The sequence below is a fragment of the Pseudonaja textilis genome, chromosome 2 (genome assembly GCF_049901715.1).
Source record: "Pseudonaja textilis isolate UNSWEBS1 chromosome 2, rPseTex1.2, whole genome shotgun sequence".
Taxonomy (NCBI): domain Eukaryota; kingdom Metazoa; phylum Chordata; class Lepidosauria; order Squamata; family Elapidae; genus Pseudonaja; species Pseudonaja textilis.
Genome location: NC_141991.1, coordinates 84,323,640 through 84,345,152, shown reverse-complemented (window position 1 = coordinate 84,345,152; position 21,513 = coordinate 84,323,640). Strand labels below are relative to the sequence as shown.

At 32.9% G+C, this 21,513-nt stretch overlaps 1 protein-coding gene across 1 annotated transcript in view; it reads right to left on the bottom strand.

Annotated features, from left to right (window-relative positions):
- The window catches only part of LOC113433547 (uncharacterized), a 115,149-nt gene that overhangs the window by 30,487 nt on the left and 63,149 nt on the right, over positions 1-21,513 (bottom strand). The window contains 10 exon segments of the mRNA XM_087923167.1: positions 1,068-1,192; positions 1,491-1,606; positions 1,759-1,925; positions 2,483-2,626; positions 3,806-4,018; positions 5,923-6,044; positions 6,933-7,042; positions 8,344-8,504; positions 11,782-11,934; positions 16,547-16,767. Coding sequence (XP_087779293.1) covers positions 1,068-1,192; positions 1,491-1,606; positions 1,759-1,925; positions 2,483-2,626; positions 3,806-4,018; positions 5,923-6,044; positions 6,933-7,042; positions 8,344-8,504; positions 11,782-11,934; positions 16,547-16,767 — 1,532 coding nt within the window.

Below are 21,513 nucleotides of genomic sequence, written 5' to 3'. Positions count from 1 at the left end.
ATACTAGATACAAAGATATAAACTTGAGTCCACTTATAGTGAGATGAAAGGGAAAGGTGTTCTCTGCTTCTATTTAAATTAAGAATGAAATTGGATTCTAGATTAGGAGAATAATGAGGAAATATGGTTTCTTCAACACCATGATGAAAGAAAATAGAAAAAAGCGAAAACAAATCACAACCAATATTAACAATATTGATGTAAAAACTTCAGTTACAGGGTATGATAAACAATAAGCATTTTGTGACAAATAGCAGAAAAGGAATTTGCAATGGTGGGTGAAAACCTGGCATCAGCCTATATATGTAATCCTCCCTTAGCAACTGGGAGGGATCAAGACTCAATTGTTAAGTACTGCAGTCACTACATGAAAAATCACACAAGTGTGATAGGTTTACAACCTCACTTTCCTTCCAGTTTGTTAAGTTAAACATCATGTGACCATGACTTATGATTTTACTTCTACCTTGTCTGTTATTTCTGCTTGTTGCAAACCAGTTGTGAAAGACACAAATGACAATCTCATGATTGTGGGACACTGGAACATTTATAAATGCACAGACAAAGCACTGAATGGTGATCATGTGACCCCAGGATGCTGCAACAGTCATAAAGGATTGATTGCAAAACTATTTATTATGCTACCATAATTTTGAACAATTGTGAAATGAGGCAGTCAGTCAGCAAAGAGAACCTTAATTTGAATACACCAGGAAGATCAGACTTTTACACAGAGTAGGGCTGATTTAGGGCTCAAGCTGTTTTAATTTTGATTGACATAGGATGAACACATGAAAAGGACAACGACTTGGTAGGGTTCCAAGGTTCTGGGGTGGGGTGGGGTAACAAAATCCCAACATAGGCTCACAAACATTTGTATGAGTGGAAAAGGTAAAAAATGTATACAGCACAAACTGAGCATAATAACTTAAAGAAAAATTTTCTTTAAATATATTTGTTAGTCTGATTGTCATTTTAATAATATTGTAACTATGATTTATGATCCATGACCTGTCATGTATTTGTATGTATACTGAGAGCTTCTGCATTGGAGATAATCACTTTACCTTCTTCTCTTCTTTTGCAAATCCATAAATTGTTCCAGATACATCCAGTTCCTATCAATGAACCTTTAGGAACAGTGAGATATACACAGCACTTCCAAAAGATTGACCATGATTTCTTATATAACCTTGATTTCAAAGCAATTGAAAATAAAATAAAATAAAATAGCTCATAAAAACCTCAAGCTTGTGATGTAACAAGGAAAATTGCAGTCTTCTAAATTTTCAGTCATGAAAATATAATATATACAAGTATATATTAAAAAGTATAATAAAAGGATAATATATATACATATAGAGCTAGAGGGGAGAAAATGTTCTCAATAAACCAAGAAGCAAAAGTTAGAGTTCACTGAAATTTAAATTAAATTATTTAGAAAAACTATTTGGTTAAGGCCTATTATGACATAAAAGTATTTAACTTACCATTCTATATCTAAATCTGAAGCATTAGTGTATGACCATCGCACATGGGTACAAAATTTAATCCCATTAAGACCAATCCAGTAAGTTCCACTGGGCAATACAGATAAAAGGAATTTCTTACAAGAGACAGAAATTGGAGAATATTTATTTTTTTGAAACACTGAATATTAGTTCTAAAAAAACCTCAGAATGTGATCAATAGTGTTATTTCCCATTGAAATAATTTCCTAGAAAACCAAGTGTTACAAAACAAAAGCCATCAATTTACCTTTTCAGCTGTACTGGTTATCCAGAGAAGGTCTGTATTGCTATACTGTCTGCACATATATCTTGCCTGTCGCCATTTTTTATTTTCTCCTTTATGGATGTAGTAACAGCTGCCACGCCAATATATCCAATTATCCTCAACAGGACATCTTCCACCAATCAAGGTTCCTAAAATATAAATACACAAATAAAATCAGACTTAGTTTAATATATACAGTATATGATCTCTATAAAAACTTTGTTTGAGTGTGTAGTTGAAACCTAAAGCAGGACAATTGTCCACCTTTCTTCAGAAACATCCTTCAGTTCACTATGCCCTTACTCAAAATGACCTTACTCCAATTGAGCCTTCCAATCCAATCCAAGCAGAATTATGAATGGCTTCATTCTTGAATACAGAAATTTAAACAATCAGTCCAACAACAAAAACAAACAAAAGCACACAGGATTTTTTTTAAGGATCTATCTCTTCATATGTGCTCCCAAGATAGCTTAGAATAGACAGGTTTTAATGGCTTTACAAAACATCAAACATTTTCAACTTTATGCTTTTAATTTTGCTCAGTATGTTTAGGCACTTTCTCTAGATGGTAACATCAATTCAAATGAAAAAAGTATTAAAACTGCAGGTAGGAAATTCCTACATCATAGTTCTTATGATATTCCAAATATTATGATCATATTCTGATAGGATGTGAAAGGAGAAAAGCTAGTTCTTAAATCACCTGTTTGGCAAGTGAATGAAGAATCGTTTTTGCTGCAAAACACACTATCACTACACAACCCGGTATGTGGGTTACATGGTACATCATCATCACACTTGGGACACACACGCTCACATGTTTCCCCATATCTTCCAGCAGAACAAACTATTAAAAAAATAAAATGTTACATCAGATTAAAGAAATAGCTTCTATACTTCACCCAATAATAAATAATAAATATTTTCAATGTGAGAAAATAATGTATTATCTCTGTGTGAGAGAAGGGTAGATTTTTAGGTAATATCAAATAATTTTTCAAGGAATCTGCTTAATAAAATTATTGTACAATAATATTTATGAAATCTATTTGAATCATTGATGCATAGATTTTTTCTTACTTACTGCCTTGCTTTCTCTTCCATATGAAACCTGCAACAGTAAACTTCTTTGGGATGGGACATATCCTGTAATTTTACACACACACACAGACTCATGGTACATGCACTCACATATTTTTCATTTACATATACACATCCATTTAAGAGCACTCACACAATAACAGGCAGAAAGGAAAAGCTTAAACATCTCCCCTATCCTCATTACTGAGTGTGGTAACATATTTTATTAATCATTTTCTGTAAATCCTTTGTACAGCCATTTCGCATAGAGATAAGGATATGCAGGCATTCCTGGTGGGAGTAGGAGTACTTTTACGCAGGAGTGTCTCATCCTGTTATCTGCGTACGGGCTTAGAAGGAACAGGGAAATAGGTGATAATTATAGGTACACAGGGAAATAGGTGATAATTATAGGTACACAGCAAGGACTTTCGTCAGCGGGACTTTCTGTGCCTGTATGTTATTATCTTGTCAAGGTCATTTGTTTTCTGAATCTTCAATAAATACTGCTGCCTGAGTTCGCTCAGGGCTGGCATTTGCTCAGACGTTTCCCTGCGTCTCATTTTCAAGTGCCAGACCACCACAACTGAGAACTGCCCTTTGTCCAGAGTATCCTCTTCCACTCTGCCTCTTTTAGCCCCACTTCTGATATAGCTGAAGTTACTAAAATATTGTTGGTAGAATAGCAGGCTGCTTACACCCTGAAAGCATTCAATATTTATTCTAGCAATTCTCTGAGAGAGGCAGAAAATATAAGAAACCATTATAATAATTAGAACGTTCTATGTTATTTTGGGAAAGTCAGTCCTAGACTGACAGGAAACCTTGGTAGGTTGTAAGTGACATACAAGAGATTTAGAAAAAGCATACACTAATCTCTTGCCAATATTAATCTCTGCAGACAAAAACAAATAGTAAAGAATGATATACATATTTCACTGCATACTTGATTTGATCGAGGTTCTGACTATTTTGTTTCTAGTATTATATAGGTCTATACTATTGTGCAGGATGAAATATTTTCCAGAATGTGTCACTCCAGTACACATTTTCCAGGCTAAACAGGCTTGCTTAGCTTCAGTCAAGGTAGAATACTTAGGCAGGACTCCATCAAGAAAATAAAATGCTCTTCCATCATGTTCCGTAAAGAGATCAACAACTGTTGAAAATAAAAGCAACCATTAAATAAAACAATTTTTATAAAATATGAAAATAAATTAACATGCAGCTGGTTAATATGCATGATTTAAGAAATGAAAGCATGCTCCTAAAGTTTGCACGGGTTATTGATACTCATTAGATTATCATACAGTTTTTTACAATGACCTAGAACCAGTCTGATGATGATGACAATGATGATATCTAATTATATCAGATTTTCAGCAATTCTATGGACCATCTCTCTCCATATTTTCCAATCTATACTGTTTCTTTGTTTTACGCTCTGGCAGATATCGCTTTGATGGTGGCTAACTACTTTGGTTTCTGGAGGCCCTGTTTTCTTTTACCACAGATCGTTCCAAGCACAACTGCCTTTTCCAGTGAGCGTGATTGGATTACATGATCAAAATAAGCATGGCAGAATGTTTTGATCCAGCTGTATGTCTGATTTTATATCCCTCACCAATTGCCTGTTTGTCACCTTTGCTGGACAAGGAAGGTACAGGAGCCTTCACCGTCAGTTTAAGGAGTAGAGGAAGGGAAAGATCAGAAGTTCTACTTTTTTCTAAGATAAAGTTCCTTGTGAGAGGAATGTGGTTTGTATTAAAAGATAAACGGAACTAGAACATTAACAGCCTTTTTAATACTTTTGATTCTGTTAGAATTCTGAGTCCTATTTCCACATAAAGGTTTTTTTTTTTTTTAATTCAGTAACAAAATTCCAGGTAGGCAAAAATCCAGCTATATCAGTGGTGACAGAAGGAGAAACCTCCAGGATGCTTTACATCTCCAACTGACTTCCATACACCTTTTTGATTCATAAGAACTCATCAGTACTGTAGAAGAGGTAAGGAACAACTCCTCTGAAAGCACAATTCAAATCGGAAAAGTGACCCTGTAGAGGAGGACCTGGTCGCAGGAATTCCCTGTCATTCAGTCAGAACAGAAGAAGCTTCTTGAATGGGAAGCGAAATATTTCCAAAGAAAAAAACCAAGGAAGTCCATTTGCCTTTTGAAAAACACCTTTTGGACAACTATGACCTAGGTGATTGAAAATCTCCATAGATTTTCTATATCAACTGGCCTAAAAATGCTCTCAGGGAGCTTCAAGACAACTCTGGGTAGTCATTCTACCCTAGCATCCCAGCTCATAGCAATAAAACTTTAAAATGCACATTTTTCATTATCAAAGAAAAGTAAAAAGTATGTGTGTATAAAAATTTGTGTTAAGGATAAAAAGGAAACTATTACAGAGAAAGAAATAGATGATCAAATATAGTGAGCAATGTTTGGAGAACGATAGGAATGAAACTGGTAGCATACTGCTACTCAGCAGAGACAACATTTCAACCATTATTTATATTAATCTTCTTAAAGTAAGTGGAAGAGGCAAGCACTCTGAGGATATTCTTATCTACATGGGAAAATATACCCCTATTGTATCTGTTTAGGCAATAAAGAAGGTTTTATTCCAGCAAGATTTTTCCTAATTTGGTCTCAAGGACAAGTTTTAATTGCAGCTTTTAAATGATTTTTATGTTTCTGTTTTATTATATGCAGTTGTCAGCTCTGATTCCTATATTTTGATGAAAAATAGTTTGACTGAAATAAGTAAAATAATAAATGACAAAATATTCTATACCTATTTACTAAAGAATAACTGAAACACATTAGCATTCAATTTAGAGTAAGCACGCATATGATTCAGCTATGTATACTGAATGGTGTACTGTTCATTGATAATTTTCACCAGACCTATACTTTGAGTCCCTATCAAAAGCCATATATACAAGACATAATTCTATACCATTTTAATTATCATGAAGAACAATAATTTGCAATCATTATGAAGCTGTCAATATGCTTTTTGAAAAACAAATTATGATAAATTATTTCATTCACCTTCTTCTCTTTTGCAGATCCATTTTCTGGGACGGGAACAATCTGCCACAGAAAGATAATCTTTGAAAGCAACTCCACAATCATAATTAGAGGGTATGTGTCTTCTATTTCGCCTAATCACCCTGTCAATAATTATAAAGAAAAAGTATTGTCAAATGTTATTCTTAAGCCCTAGCACAGTTTAATAATATAAAATAAATTTGGTAATGATCTTCAAATAGTGATCTAAGATGAATGAAAGGTCAGTCTGGCTCAATGAATAGGGGCATCCCACATAGAAAACTCAAAAGTTCTGAAGCTATATATATAAAAAAAAAGCCATTCTGAAATCGTTGTTTCTAAAAGTTATTAGCCTAGTTCTATTTTTCACATATCAAGTGTAATTTACTATATGAACATTTTTTTATTATAATACAATTCAATCTTCTTTTCTAAGTTGTCCAATCAGATTAATTTAATGTTAATAGAACAGCTGTTACTAACCCCGAAACAAATCAAGTTATTTAAACCAAAATTTGAAATTGATTTAATATTCTTGGTTGTTACACAGTTGATAACTAATTTCTCACTTTGGCCAGATTGAGAAATTAGTTAAAAATATGGCAGTTTGATTTCTCATTTTTCAGGAAAAAGGGAAAGGACTTGTTCATTATTAAAATGCAGTATCAAAAAAAGGATATTTTGGCTGTCCAAATTGACAAACCAATTAAATTTCTGAAAATAAGTACAAGTTTTACTTATTATACCACTTTATTTTAATCATTTTAGATTTTAGTAAAATAAAAAGCAATTCCCAATGATTACATTGTATGCAGCTGTTAAAAGAAATGAACAGAACAAGTTAAAAGATCACTAAGTTTTTAATCTCTATCTATGTATCTATCTATCTATCTATCTATCTATCTATCTATCTATCTATCTATCTATCTATCTGTCATCTATCTATAGCAGCTTAAGCTCATACACTGACTGAATAACAACTAAACTGATTATTTCAGAAACAGTCTCACCAGGCATTTTGAAAAACTGAAGATGAATTATCAACCCAAACATACTGAGAGGATCGCTTGTAGAAGATGAAACCAACCCAGCTGTCATCTCCTTTGTATTGTACCCACATCTGAAAACAAAACAGTCATCTGAACTATGTATTAATATGAGTCTGGAAAGAAAGTTTGGTCAAAATAACAACTAACATCTGTTCAAATTCATTCCATTTGTCCTTTGAAAATTAATATTTAACTAGAGGGAAATTTCTAAAGTCTATTTTTGAGCAAACCTTAAGATTTATATCCAACATAACATCCTACATTCTAAAATAGAAGTTTCAGTTCAAGAACTTCTAATATACTTATTCTCCAATTATATATTCCTCATATAGGATGCTCAAGGCTTTGCTTATTTTCGAACATTTCAGTTGGAAAACTATGAGAAAATTATTACTATTAATAATAAAAGAATGGTGAAACAATATTGAGATTTTGTTACATTAAGAAAATTAAATATTCTGAGCTTCTGGGAGAAAAGTAGTACATAAATCTAACTTTATATACATTCTATGTAAATAAAATGAAAGAGACATTTCAAAAGGCTCCTCTTCCTTTTTTTGCTCAAGACAGAATTTTGTGCACCAACTGTGTTTCGTTTAGCTGATTTGCACATTTTACGTGCCAAATCAATTAGAATTAGAATTAGTGGTATCAATCGATGCTTGACAGTAACCTTTGTGAATTGATGTACCTACATGGTAATCATAAGACTATTGTACCGATTGGTTATGTACATGGCAAGCAAAGACTTTTTGGAGATTTTAATACCAGTGGAGCGGGGGGGTGGGGTGGGCTGGAACAAGACTGGAACAAAACATAGAAATTAAATATGCAAATTGATTTTTATATGCAGATTATTTCATGTTATTTATCATAACTGATGTATTGGAGATTATTGATTTCTGAAGCATGTAAAATATCAGAAATTAAATAAAGTGGAAGTTGTATTTGAAACAAATGATTCAAATTCTGTATCAGCAGAGCACATCTTTGCTATCGTACCAAGAAAAAAAAAGGGGGGGCTGAAAATGATGTGGCTGCTTCATCAAGTCTTAACTTTTTTCAATGTTTTATAGAAGTTTGGAAAAAGAGCTGGCATCTGATTGATTTAATTATTCAGTTTTTGCCCCAGCTTACCCTGAACTGATCCTGGGTAAAAAAAAATAAAAAAGTATAGAAAATATAATATAATGATAATAATTAAAAAAAAATATTAGAAGCAGAATAAGCTGGGTTTTATGTTAAGCCCAATGTATTTCTTCCCAATCATTTCTGTAACAGGCACATGCAGTTAGTCTTTATATCCCTGTCCCCAAAAGCTTCATAAAATGAAATTTAACTCATAATATGAAAATAGTAAAACAAATAATACCTTTTCACGGCTGTTTGTAATTTTAACTAAGTCTGTTTTCTTAAATCCTTGGCAAGCAATCCTTGCATTGTCCCATGTATCTTTTTTAATGTTTTCCACAAAATAACATGCTTTGGAAAAATAATACCACTGGGGTAGTTTTGGACATATGCCTGTGAAAACTTAAAAAAAAAGTAGTTGTAATAATGCAATCCTTCACATGGTTACATGTGGGAAAAGAGGTCAAACAAAAATATACTTCAAGATTGGAGCACAATTTCTGGATTGTCTTGAACTCATATCTCCTATAGAATGAACAAGTGGCCACTGTGGCTAACGGGATCTTTTTACAGATGACGTAAAGGAAAGTATGGAAAAGATAGATGATAAAATGGAGAATATCCAACAAATAATAACTAAAAGTGAACAAGAAAGTAGAAGTTAGAACAGAGGAAAAAGTCAAAGATATGGATTACCAGCTTACACAGGTAGACAAGAATGTGGAGAGAACTGTAATTACTTTGGATATGGATAAAGCTGAATATTTCCTGAGATTTCAAAACATAGAGGAAGGAAAAGGGGAAGACCTTGCTGAGAAAATAGCAGAGTTGCTGGCGGATGTCCTGGAGGTGAACAAACAAGAGATGCTTGCTGGAATGGATGAAATATTCAGAATAAATACAAGATTTGTGACAAGGAATAAACTTCCCAGAGTGTTACATCTGAAATTTTCTAAGAAGGCAATCAGAGCGGAAATACTCCAGAGAGCATATTCAAGAGATGAGTGAGAACAATACTCTCAAGAGATAAGCCATTGAAATTTATAGGGAGAGAAATAGTAGTCCTGAAACAGATCCCCAGAAGAGTAAGAGACATAAGGAAATGATATCGATTTTTGACAAGATAATTAATTAAACATGAAGTAAATTTCAGACGGCTGATACCCGAGGGAATATTGTTGACGTGGATGGAAAAGAGACACAGAATGGACTCTATATATATAAAGCTGAGCAATTTTATGACTAGTATTTTGGGTCATATGAGGAAAAAAGAAGAGAGGAAATAGATGATAAAGGACAAGAGGAAGCAGAAGGAGGGTGAAACACACAACAACAGAAAGGTGAAATAGAGCAGGAAGAAAGAGCAGAATGAGAATGTGAAAGGATAAACATTACATGTAACTATGTTTGTAACATATACTTAGATTAAACTTTGTGTTATATATTAATGTAATAAGTGGGAATGATTATTCTACATAATTTGAGAGATGTCAGATTGAATGAACACTGTCTTGCTCACATTGTGATAAGCAGAATGTTTGGTTTTATTGTATTTGTATAAATCTGTTTAATAAAATATTTTTATTAAAAAAAGAGAGAGAGAATGTGCAAGGATAAAAGAACAGAGAAAAATAAGAACAACCACAAGAGCAAGACCTATCTATAAATAAAATGATGGAAGAAGAAATAAAATTGCTGTCAATTAATATAAATCAATTGAACTCTCCTATGAAAAGGAAAACAATCTTTAATAAATTAGGAAAATTAAAATTAGACTTAATTTTTCTTGAAGAGGTCCACATTAAAAAACAATATAACAAATTATTGGAATATCCTAAAATTGGGAAAATATATTTTTCATTAGCACAGCAAATATTAAAGAAACAATAAATACTAGACAAATTTTGCAGATGAACATGGGAAGATTTTGATGGTTGACGTTACAATGAATTATAAAACAGATACTTTTGACAGCAATATATGCACCAAATAATAAACAAGAAGTCGTCTATGGAAAAACTCCACCAGAAAATTATAGAATTGGAATATGAAAATATTTGTGTGGTAGGAGATTTTAATGCAATTAGAAGCAAAGGTACCAGATTCGTGGATGAAAGCAAACATTACCCTTATACTGAAAGAAGAATCTTTTCACAGGTATATCTAATGCACAGGTTGCATTCTTTCCTGAAACAGAAGACCTTTCAAATGTTCACATATACTTTGGTCACCCTACAAACAGATTTACTGCAATGTGATCCAGGCTTGAAGACCCCTTGAAAGCTGTAAGGTTTAGAATGCAGCAGTGTGGGCAATGATAGTCATGCTTCATTATTTTTAAGAAACTCTACTGTTCTTTGAGTTGCACATTTTTGCTTCTGGATGCCATTCAAGATGCTGGTTGCTACCTAATAAATCCCTCCATAGCAAAGAGGCCTAGTTATTTAATGCCATATATAGCTGTTTCTGTCTCTTTGGTAAGTTTTGGCAGAGTGGGCATACTTTGGATGTTATCAGTTAAACAGTGCTATCTAGTGTGACCCAAGAAGTGTGCTTTTCTCTTGTAATGCCTGCCCTCAGCAATAAGATTTCCCCAGAGATCAAGATGGCTCGAACCCTGATGATGATCAGGCAGCTATTAAAGCCCTAGTTACTTTTTCAGGCTTTAGGAGAGATTTCAGGTCCTTTTGAATGGGGCTGGTGTTGATCTTTGGGTTGCACATAAATAAATACATACATACATAAAGGATACCTCTACCTGTATACACTGGATAAAAAAAATCAATTCCTGCTCCATTGCAAAAGTCAAACCCAACAGCATCTATCTTAGGGAGAGAGTCCATTGTACCGAACCAGACATAAATCTAAGAGTAGTTCACAAAGATGAATTTTCTCAGAAAGAATGTTATTTTAAATAATTATGAAAGTCTGATCCCACTGTAAAGAAACCTGAGAAATTAGGCCATATTCTACTTCCTCTAGATCTTTGGTAAATTTTCCAGTAAAAGAAAATGCAAATTCACCATCCATAGAAATTCAATAGATATACAGTATATTTAAACTGTTGCATCTTCTATTCTTCCTATTATTCTAATAGAAATTTTCTCCTTGACACAGAAAACTGAAAACTGGCACTAATAATATTGAAATGATTTTCTCTTCTTGACTGCATAAATGTGCCTACTCTGAGTCACAAATGGTATTAACATACTCTATTAATCTCACATGTGATAATATAATTGAACATTAGTATTAATAAAAGCTTTGAGTTTAGTTATACTGAAGGCAACTTTTTAACTAATAAACTATGTAAGTTTTATCGGTTTTCTAATAGACAATTGATCTGCATAGTAGGACATTTTTAAAATCATAGCACAGAAAAAGAGATGTAGCAGACATAGGAGTGCGTACAATTCAAGATGCATGGCTTTATAAATTTGATTAATTTGAACATACTGTACCTTCTAAAATGTAATAATTATATATTAGTTTAAATGTTACTGTGTGATCCTTACAATCCTAAAGGTCAGTTGATTCTATGTATTATAGGTAAGTAATGGCATGCAAATAAAAATAAATAAGAAAAACCATAAGAAAACAAAAACAAACTGAGTATTTTAAAAAGGCAAGAAAAATGGGAAAGAAAAAGTTATCAATGTTTAGAAGTAGTATATTTTACCTGGTTTAGTACATTTTGGATCTGGAGAGTCTAAACCACATTTTGTTAGAGTAGGAGCTATACATTTGCCAGTGATAGGATTGCAGGGAAGGTCATCTTTACACTTTGGGCATTTGGTTTCACAGCTTGTGCCATAAAATCCAGCACTACATACTAAAAGGAAAGTTTAAAATTAAACATCTTTTGAAAAACCTAGAAGATGAATATGTATTTTTACATGCTTCTTCTAAGAACTGTTTGAGATTCCTAAGTACTTTACAAAATACAATAAAATCAGAACATCATCATGATTATGAGAGTAGGTGGCCTTCATTATTCATAAGGGTTTTGTACCAATCATGGCTAATGAAATTGTGAATAATGAGATCTTGAAAAAAGCATTATTTGAATGTGCAAAAGCTCATCTACCTTTTTTGTAATCTTACTATAAATAAAACACATAGAAAAACTTGTAAATCAGAACCAAAAATCAAAACCATAAATAAGTAAAATTCTTTCCTGTAGATAACAAAGTGTGGTTTCTATTTTCATTTCCTTATTAATTTATATTTATTGAAAATTATGTTATGCAAATCTCTTTAGATACTCAATACACATCTTTTTAATCCTTGAACCCATAAATCACTATATAATTTTATTATTTTTTCAGTAAAAGTCCATATAAAGCTTTCAGTCTTTCAGAAACTTTTTGTTGTTTCTCTGTCAAAACAGGTCAGCTTATTAAATTCTGATATTTTCACAAGCTATTCTCCCATTGTAGGAATTTCACTTTACTTTCATCTTTGAAGTTATTGTTTACAAAATCAATCTGATATATCTTTTTCCTAATTTGTTATCCATAAGGCCCAATAAAAAAGGTCTTCACAGCTTTTATCTTTAAAATCTTTTGGAGCACTGTATGATTTGTATCCAAAATTTCTTCACTTTTATCACAAGTCTATCATGCATTATAAAATGTCCATCATGTTTTTCACATTTTTCACATACTGATTTGAAATACTTCTCTACATTTTTGAAAATTTCTTTGTGTCCTATACCAATAATGCATCAATTTATAAATCATCTCTTTTCAGTTATAGCACAGTGTAAATTTGTAAATTTAATATTAGTTATCCACATCCTTTCTCAAGAGTCCGTTTGTGGACTTCCGGTTTGGGTCTCTTCAGCGACAGACTGAAATCCGCGATTGTGCACGGTTTCGATCTGTGCTCGCCACTGGAGTGCCCCGATCCTTTGGATTCAGGGCTGAAGCCACCCCGCAGAGTTGGTGAAGAGGGGGGAGATTACTAGCCGAGTGGAGGGGAGCCTCATCTCTCCTCCTTGGCTGGCCTAAACTCCCTTCCCCAAAGGCGGTTGCAGCAGTGGTCAGAAATGGCCACCTCAAAGAAGAACCCGACTGGATAAGATTGTGCAGGAGGAAGACAAAGAGGAAAGCAGGACAGACCGGCTAAACAACAGAGAACATCTAAGCAAGGTACCCTGAATCTAAAAGTACCTAGAGGGATACTTCTGAAAGAAGATCTTTAAGCGGCGAAGGAGAGTGAAAAGGAGGTTAAAAACCTTTTTTTAACCTTTATATTGACAATTACAAATGGTATGGAAAGAAATTCATATTAATCTATTTTGACACTAATAGGCAACCTTAAGCTGAAATCTAAGTGTCAAAAGGAGAATAAAGATTTTTTCTTGGTCATTTTAAAGCCCTAAAAAGGAGAAGAGTGGAGGCAAAAGGGTGGGACTTGGAATAATGTAAAAATGGAGTGCTACCTGGAAAAATAAAGAGGATTAACAGTGAAACTTTGAGAAGACTCCCGAGGAAACATTGTAACTGAAATCTTATTAAAAGATACAGTAACCCACGGAAAGGAAAAGTAAAGGAAAGAAACAAGAAGGAACAGTCTGGGATCATTTGGTGATTTTTTTAAAAAGTTTTTGGCATTGGTTTTTTTCTTTCTTTTTCTGTTTTTACTTAAAGTCAATCTGGTGGTTGTTCAAAAGTGTTTAAAATGCCATCACTTGTGGAGGAATTGAAGATGAGTCTTAAAAAACAGAAAGAAGATGCAGAAAGGGGAGGAAGATCCTTTGGCTTCATATTTGAATTTTTTGAAATTGAGATCCTGAACTATGAAAAGGAAAAGGAAAAGCTTCAAGAGCAAGAAGAAGGGCAGGACAAAGAAGAAGCCATTTTCAGTGATCAAATAATGCAAAGTGTGGTAATAAGGGGAAAAAGGGGGAAAGGAGTTAAAAGTTTGAGATCAAAGGGAACAGCCAAAAAGAAAAATAGTCTGAAAAGAAGTATAACAGCAAGGAGAAGCAGAAAAGAAAACTACAGAAGGGAAAATTAGAGAGAGAAGGGTATAAAAAAAGGGATGAGAAAAAGGCGGGAAGATAGAAAGGGAAAGAACTTATGAGGGACAAAAACAGGAAATAAAGAAAAGGGGGAGACATACTAGGATTAAAGGTATTTGCTCAGCTAGAAAACACAGAGACAATGGTTAAATTAAGTTAAAAGTGAGGATTCTGCAAAGATAGTGTTGTGACAGTAAAATACTGTAATGAGTTAGAAATGAAATAAGTAAATAATCTATGAGATAAAACTGTATTGTTATGTAATGCTATGTTTATTTATAATTAATGCAATAATAAAGAAGAGAGGGAAACATTGCAATTGTTTCTAAAGATTGATAAAATATTGAAAAGAAATGTGAAAGATTTATAAAGAAATTTATACCAGTTATTAGAATGAATTTGAATAATTATTTTGCTTATTAATATTAAATAATTTATAAGATAAAACTATATGACTATCCAATGGCATGCTTATTAACAGTTAAGTAATAATGAAGAAGGAAGGGAAACATTTCAATTGTTCTCAAAGATTGATAGATATTGAAAAGAAACGTGAAAGATTCACAAGGTTCATATCAGTACTAGAATGATTTTGAATAACTATTTTGTTTACTAATGTATGTGTGTGTGTGTGTGTGTATACACACACACACACACACATTAGTAAACTATATATATATATATATATATATATATATATATATATATATATATATATATATATATATATATATATGGCATTCAGCTTTGCTCGGGTAGTTTCCCATGTCATTGTAGTTGTGCTTTTAAACTTGTAACAACATTTCGGCAGAATCTCATCTGCCATCATCAGGCTTCTGTATAGTGTTCTATATATATAGAGAGAGAGAGAGAGAGAATTTTTCCTTTTACATTTTCAAGGGGAAGTACCAAGCAGAGCCTGAATGATGAGATCTACATGATATAAAATAGATATTAGAAATTTGAATGTTATAATTTTAAAATACACAAATTCAATGTTTAATGAGATTTCATATGATAATAACAATAAGATTTAAAGGTGTTGCATTTCAATTGGCAATCATAAGGGGAATTTTGCTTCTTAAGAATGTTGGAAGAGAACATATGAAATTGTAAACAAGACAGACAAAAGATAGAATAGACAAAAGAATAAAAAGATATAGAAATTTAGGTAAAAGAAATACAATTGAATAAGAAGAAAATGAGATAACTATAAAAGAAAATTAAGAGAAGTAAAGGGAGAAATAGTAAGAAGTTTGAAAGAGAGTAATAAGATATGAAGTTGAATACATAAGATGAATATGCATATGAAATTGTGTCTGTATGGAAATGTGATAACCCGGAACGATGCTGTACTCAAATAAGATGTTTTATTTGTTTTGTTAAAACTCAATAAAACTTTATTTTAAAAAAAGAGTCCATTTGTATATTATGTTCAAAATTAGTAGCCCATTTTGCCATGCAATCTTTAATTTGAACCTCTTCAGTTTCAAATCTTAACAGAAGTGTATACATTTTTACTATCAGGTGTTCAACATTTGCATGTAGCTCAAACATTTAATTTCATAGTTCAGTTTCAAACTCTATTTTGTGCTTTTTTCAGTTCCAATTATCTTTTTATCCATATTAAACCTTTCTTTTAACAGAGAATATAAAAACCATTGAAAACTATTTTGTTCTTCATCTGTTGGTATTTTTCAGCAACAATTATGGGAATGGAAGTCTGCATAATGGGGGCCACTTGTACTAACTTGTGCCTACTTATATAGAGGCTGACTCTGTTCCCTTATAGTTTACCATGGAAAGAACTGTAGTCTTAGCAAATGGTAAGTGCTTTTCCTAAATGTTTCACATTTATTTTATAGACTCTTGTAGGATAACAAAAAGAAATATAAATCCTAATAAGGTATTTTCCAACAGATAGGAAAGTCATCAACTGTCTGAAAAATAACTAAAAACTCACTTTGATGTAGGAGTATTAGTATGTTCACTCTTGAATATTAATTTTAATAAAAATTTAAAAGGTGAAATAAAATATAAGAAATTTTAATCAAACGTCTACTTGTTTATCAAAATAAACAAACCATGTAATCATTGTATTTTTTATTATAGTCATGCAACTGAAATATTTAGTTACATAAATTTCATTCTCAGACAATATGCAACCAAATTACAAACATAATATTCATGTCTTTCTAAGGAAGCTACAAGCCATCAACTGTAGTTATTGTGGCATAGTGGTTAAGGTGCTGAACTAGGACCAAGAACACATTTAAATCCATTCTCAGTCAGACAAGGGGCAAATTTGGGCCAACCACTCTCTTGGAGCTCAAACATAGTTCAATTTTAGAAACTATACAACCACCCAGATTATGATAATATGCATACAGTAGATCACTTGCTTTAAATAACTCACCAGACTTCAAATATAATACATCCTTTGCATTAAGACTTTTGAATATCTCTTTCCCATCAACCATATGGTAGTACTTCTGTGAGAAGACTACACCAGTACAAATAGCTCTTTCAAAAATGCATTCTTCTTCAGCAGATTGCAAATTAGAGAAATTCCTAGGTAGTACATTTTCCCTTTGTGGTATTATGTGGCCTTTGTATTTATCAAATATATTCACATCTGCACAGAAAAGAATTATAGACCATTATTATTAACATTATTAAATTAATTAAATTTGGATGCCCTGAAATTCTGGGTAGTTCACAAGTTTAAAACATTAAAAACAAGAAAAAATGAAATAATAAGTAAAAAATAAAATAATAAAAGAAGGCAAGATGACAAAAGGCAGGAAAGAATGATAAAGAAACAAATCCATACAAACCCCCTTATCAAAGAGAGACCTTTCAAAACATCAGCTGGGTGGGAACTATCTGGATTTCAGCTGGAACCTTATTCCAAAAAGCAGGTACTCCTACAAAGAAGGGCTGTTTCTAGGATCCCAATAGATGACATTGTTTAATCAAAGGATCCCAGAATGTGCCAGAATCCTGCTAGATCAAACCAGTCAGGGACATAGGCAGACGTGGTATTCAGCAGGTTCTGGCCAGTTCTGGAGAACCGGTAGCGGAAATTGGACTGACTGGAGATTTTACACTATCCTTCTCCTGCCACGCCTACCAAGCCACACCCACAGAACTGGTAATAAAAAAAATTAAATCCCACTACTGGACATAGGCCATCTTGTTAGGAATCTGTCCACCAATTAGTTGGGTTGGCAATATATAAACCAACAATGTATGTTTGTAGCTTTAGGACAAAGTTACTGTATTGATTTGTACTATGTTCCGATTGGTTGATTGCATTGTGAATTGCCATAAGAGGGAGCTAGAGATCATGGCCTGTTCTCTCTGACATTCTGTATCTCTGACATTCTGTATCTCTGACATTCTGTTGCTGTACTTATACTTTGATATCTTTGTTTACTGTAAATGACAAAGGCAACTGGTAAGACGACTTTGTAATTGGATATTATTTGGACTGTTAAACGTATATGACCTGGACTGTTTATTGGACTGTGCTATTTCTTAAAGTAAACTTTAACTCAATTTAGTGTATCTGTGTGTGGCTGAATAATTATTCATACCTACTCTCATAAATATTTCCATGTGCATATCCTTGTTACTCAAGGGTTATTCTGCACATATCATAACATTGGTTATGGCCCCAAAGAGATATTGAGAATCAGTGTGAATATACAGTTTCATATTCAGCCAGCTGATTGCGGTTTATTGTTAAATCTACCAATGCCACAAGAACAGTCAACCAGTATATTAAAGATAACCTAGTTGGATCAAACAAGCTATGTTTCCTGGTCTATGAAGTGCAGCCTACTTCTGCGTAAAGACGGATTATGGACTGTAGTTAATAGTCCACTGGATATAACAGCTTGAGACCCATTGAATGATGAAGATAAAAAGAAAATAGCTGACTTTAACCGGGATAATGAAAAGGCTCTTAGTATAATTGGACTGACACTGAGTGATCAGCAGTTAGTCCATATTCATGATGAAGAATCTGCTGTTAGGTGTTGGGACATTTTGAAGAGGATTTATGTTCGAGATAGTGTGAGTGCACACATACACCTTACACATAAACTGTTTAAAGCCTGCCTTATAAGAGGTGGCGATATGTTAGCTCAAAGGACTTTACAAGAGCTACAAGAACAGGAGCTGATTTTCTCGGAGTTGCATCAAGTTTACATCATTCTTTCTTCTTTGGATGAAACTTATGATGATTATGTGTCTTCACTGGAAGTTTTAAACAGAGATGAACTTGCATTGAGTGGCATAACTGGAATACTATTAGAAGAGTCAAGAAGAAGGCAAGATAGAAATCAACTGAGAGAAAGACAACCACAGGAAGAAAAACTGTCTTCAACTGCCTATATTGTTAGGAAATGTTTTTCTTGTGGGGGTAAAGGTCATATAGCCAGATACTGTAAAAAAGGTAAGGAACAGAATGCTATTAATATACAGAGAGCTTATAAAGATAGTTTAACCATATCAAGTACAACTACAACTGTAAATCATGATATATGCGTAGTTGACAGTGGAGCATTGCAGTGTATAACTAAAAGTAAAGAGAGGTTTATTAACATGACAAAGAGTAAACAGCATGTATCATTCACAAATGGATGGAAATTGAGAGCATATTGAGGTACTGCATATTGTTCATGTATTAATGAACATTTACAGATGTTATATGTACCTAGAATGATATTTAACTTGCTATCTGTAAAAGCAGGATTTGTTGTAATGTTTCAGGGAGATAAATGTTTAATTGAAAAACAGAGTAAAAGCTTTACTGCAAGATTGGATAATGGTTTATTTATTATACATGATAATCCATTAATTAATGCTAACTCAGTTTATGAAAATAAAAAGCCTCATGATAAATGTATTCATCTGCTATATAGACGTTTGGGACATATACATTTCAAAACGCCAAAGAAAACTGTTATCTAATGGTATAAAATTAAAACCTTGTACGAAGTATTTAAATTGCAATGCTTGCAATCAAGAAAAAAGCAAGGTAACTCCTGCAAATAGGGTAAATGGGCTCAAAACCAGTGAACCATTAGAGGTTGTTTTTGCTGATATTATTGGGCCTAAGAAACCTAGTTTAGGTGGAGCCTGTTACATATTAAGTATAATTGATCATTTTTCCAGATATGGTTTCTGTTATTTAATAAAAACAAAGAAAGAAACATACCAGCATTTTGTAAACTGGCTAAAATTTGCTGAACGGAAAAAGAAACAGAAAGTTATTAGCTTAGTAACAGATAATGGTACTAAATTTACCAATAAAAAATTTGAAGCCATGTTACAGAAAGCTGGCATTGAACATAAGCATTCTGTTCCTTATAGACCACAACATAACTCATATATTGAACATAGAGGACAAACATTACAGGCTATGGCTAGGACTATGATTTCGGATTCTGGTTTATCAGAGAAACTTGGGGTGAAGCAATAATGTGTGCTAACGATGTTTTGAATAATGTAGTGAATTCAACAACTGGTGAATTACAATTTACTCGTTGGAATAGAAAAAAGCCAGATCTCAGTTATTTACATACATTTGGAACCCCAGAATGGGTTCATATTCCCATGCAAGTAAGGCGAAAGGGACAACATAGATCAAGACAATTACATTTTGTAGGTTATGAGGCTAATCATAGATCATTAGATTTTGGGAGCCAGGTACCACTAGTGTATATTGCAGTACAAGTACTAAATTTATGGAGCACTTTGGCTGGAGAAAGCTTGAACAGGAATATAATAAGGGACAGGATAGTGTTGTTGTTGAGACTCCATTGTTTACCAATAATCCTAATGATAATAATATTGATGATAAGATAGTGGAGAAATCCTCAATGGAGGAAACATCAATAGAAGAACCTATATTATTGTAGAAGATGAGGATTTGATATGGGAGGTAAAGGAAGAGGATATGCCAACAACATGTACTGAGTTGCCTAGGAGGTCAACTAGGGAGAGACATCCACCTGACCGATTTCAAGCAAGCATTGTATGTCAGGTTAATACAGAACCTTCTAACTTCAATGAAATAAAACTGTAGCCTACAAAGGATCAGGTAGTTTGACAAGAATCTATGAATAGGGAGTTAAAATCGTTAAAGGGTTTAGAGGTGTATGAGGATGTAAAGTTACCACCAGGTGAGTGTGCAATAGGTTGCAAATGGGTGTATAAGATAAAGATTGGTGTGGATGGGACTATTACCCATAAAGCAAGATTAGTTGCTAAAGGATTTGCTCAGTCAGATAAGGACTATGATGAAGTGTTTGCACCTAGTCTGAGAGCAAATATACATTGAAAGCAGCATTAGTTTGAGCAGCTAAGAATAAATGTAAAATAAACCATGTAGATGTTGAAACTGCATATCTACATGCACCTTTACAACATACCATCTATATGAAAAAGCCATTAGGTTTAAAGGATGATGGAAAAACTGATTATTGGAAATTAAAGAAAAGTCTTTATGGTCTAAAGCAATCCGGTTATGAATGGAATAAATGTATTGTAAAGGAATTAGTTTCAACAGATTTTGAAGCTGGTATAGCTGATCCTTGTTTGTTCTGAAGAGAAAAAGATGATTTAATTTCTCTATTACTGTTATTTATAGATGACATAGCAATTATAACTAAAACTGAACAAGAAGCAAATGATATTGTTGATAGATTACAGAAAAAGTTCAGGATTAGAAATTTAGGGGAAATTAAGCATTATTTGGGTCTTGATATAGTGAAAACGAATAAAGGTTTTAAAATTTCACAAGCCAAGAAGATTAGCCAATTATTAAAACACTATAACATGGAGCATTGTAAATCTGCTAAGACACCAATGAGTAAGGAATTTACACATAGTGATATTAAAAGTCCTATGTTTGATAAGGAAATATATCAATCCTTAATCGGTAGTCTATCATATCTGAGTAATTGGTCTAGACCAGATATATCTTACAGTGTAAACGAATTGGCTAGGTATAATGCTGAACCAAATGAAAGGCATTGGCAAGCAGCTAAGCAAATAATTAGGTTTTTAAAACACACAATCCATTATTCATTATATTTAGAACCAAGAGTAATGAATTAGTGTTAACTGCATATGCTGATGCAAGTTTTGCTACTGATATAATGACTCATAAGTCAACATCAGGTATAGTGGTAATGTTTGGTAATGCTTTAATAGGATGGAAGTCTATTAGGCAACAACATATTAGTTTATCCACTATGGAAGCAGAATTCTCATGTTTATCTTTAATGTGTACAGAATTGATATGTTATAAACAATTGTTGAAGGATATTGGAATTACTGTACGTGATCCGTTTATTGTTTATGAAGACA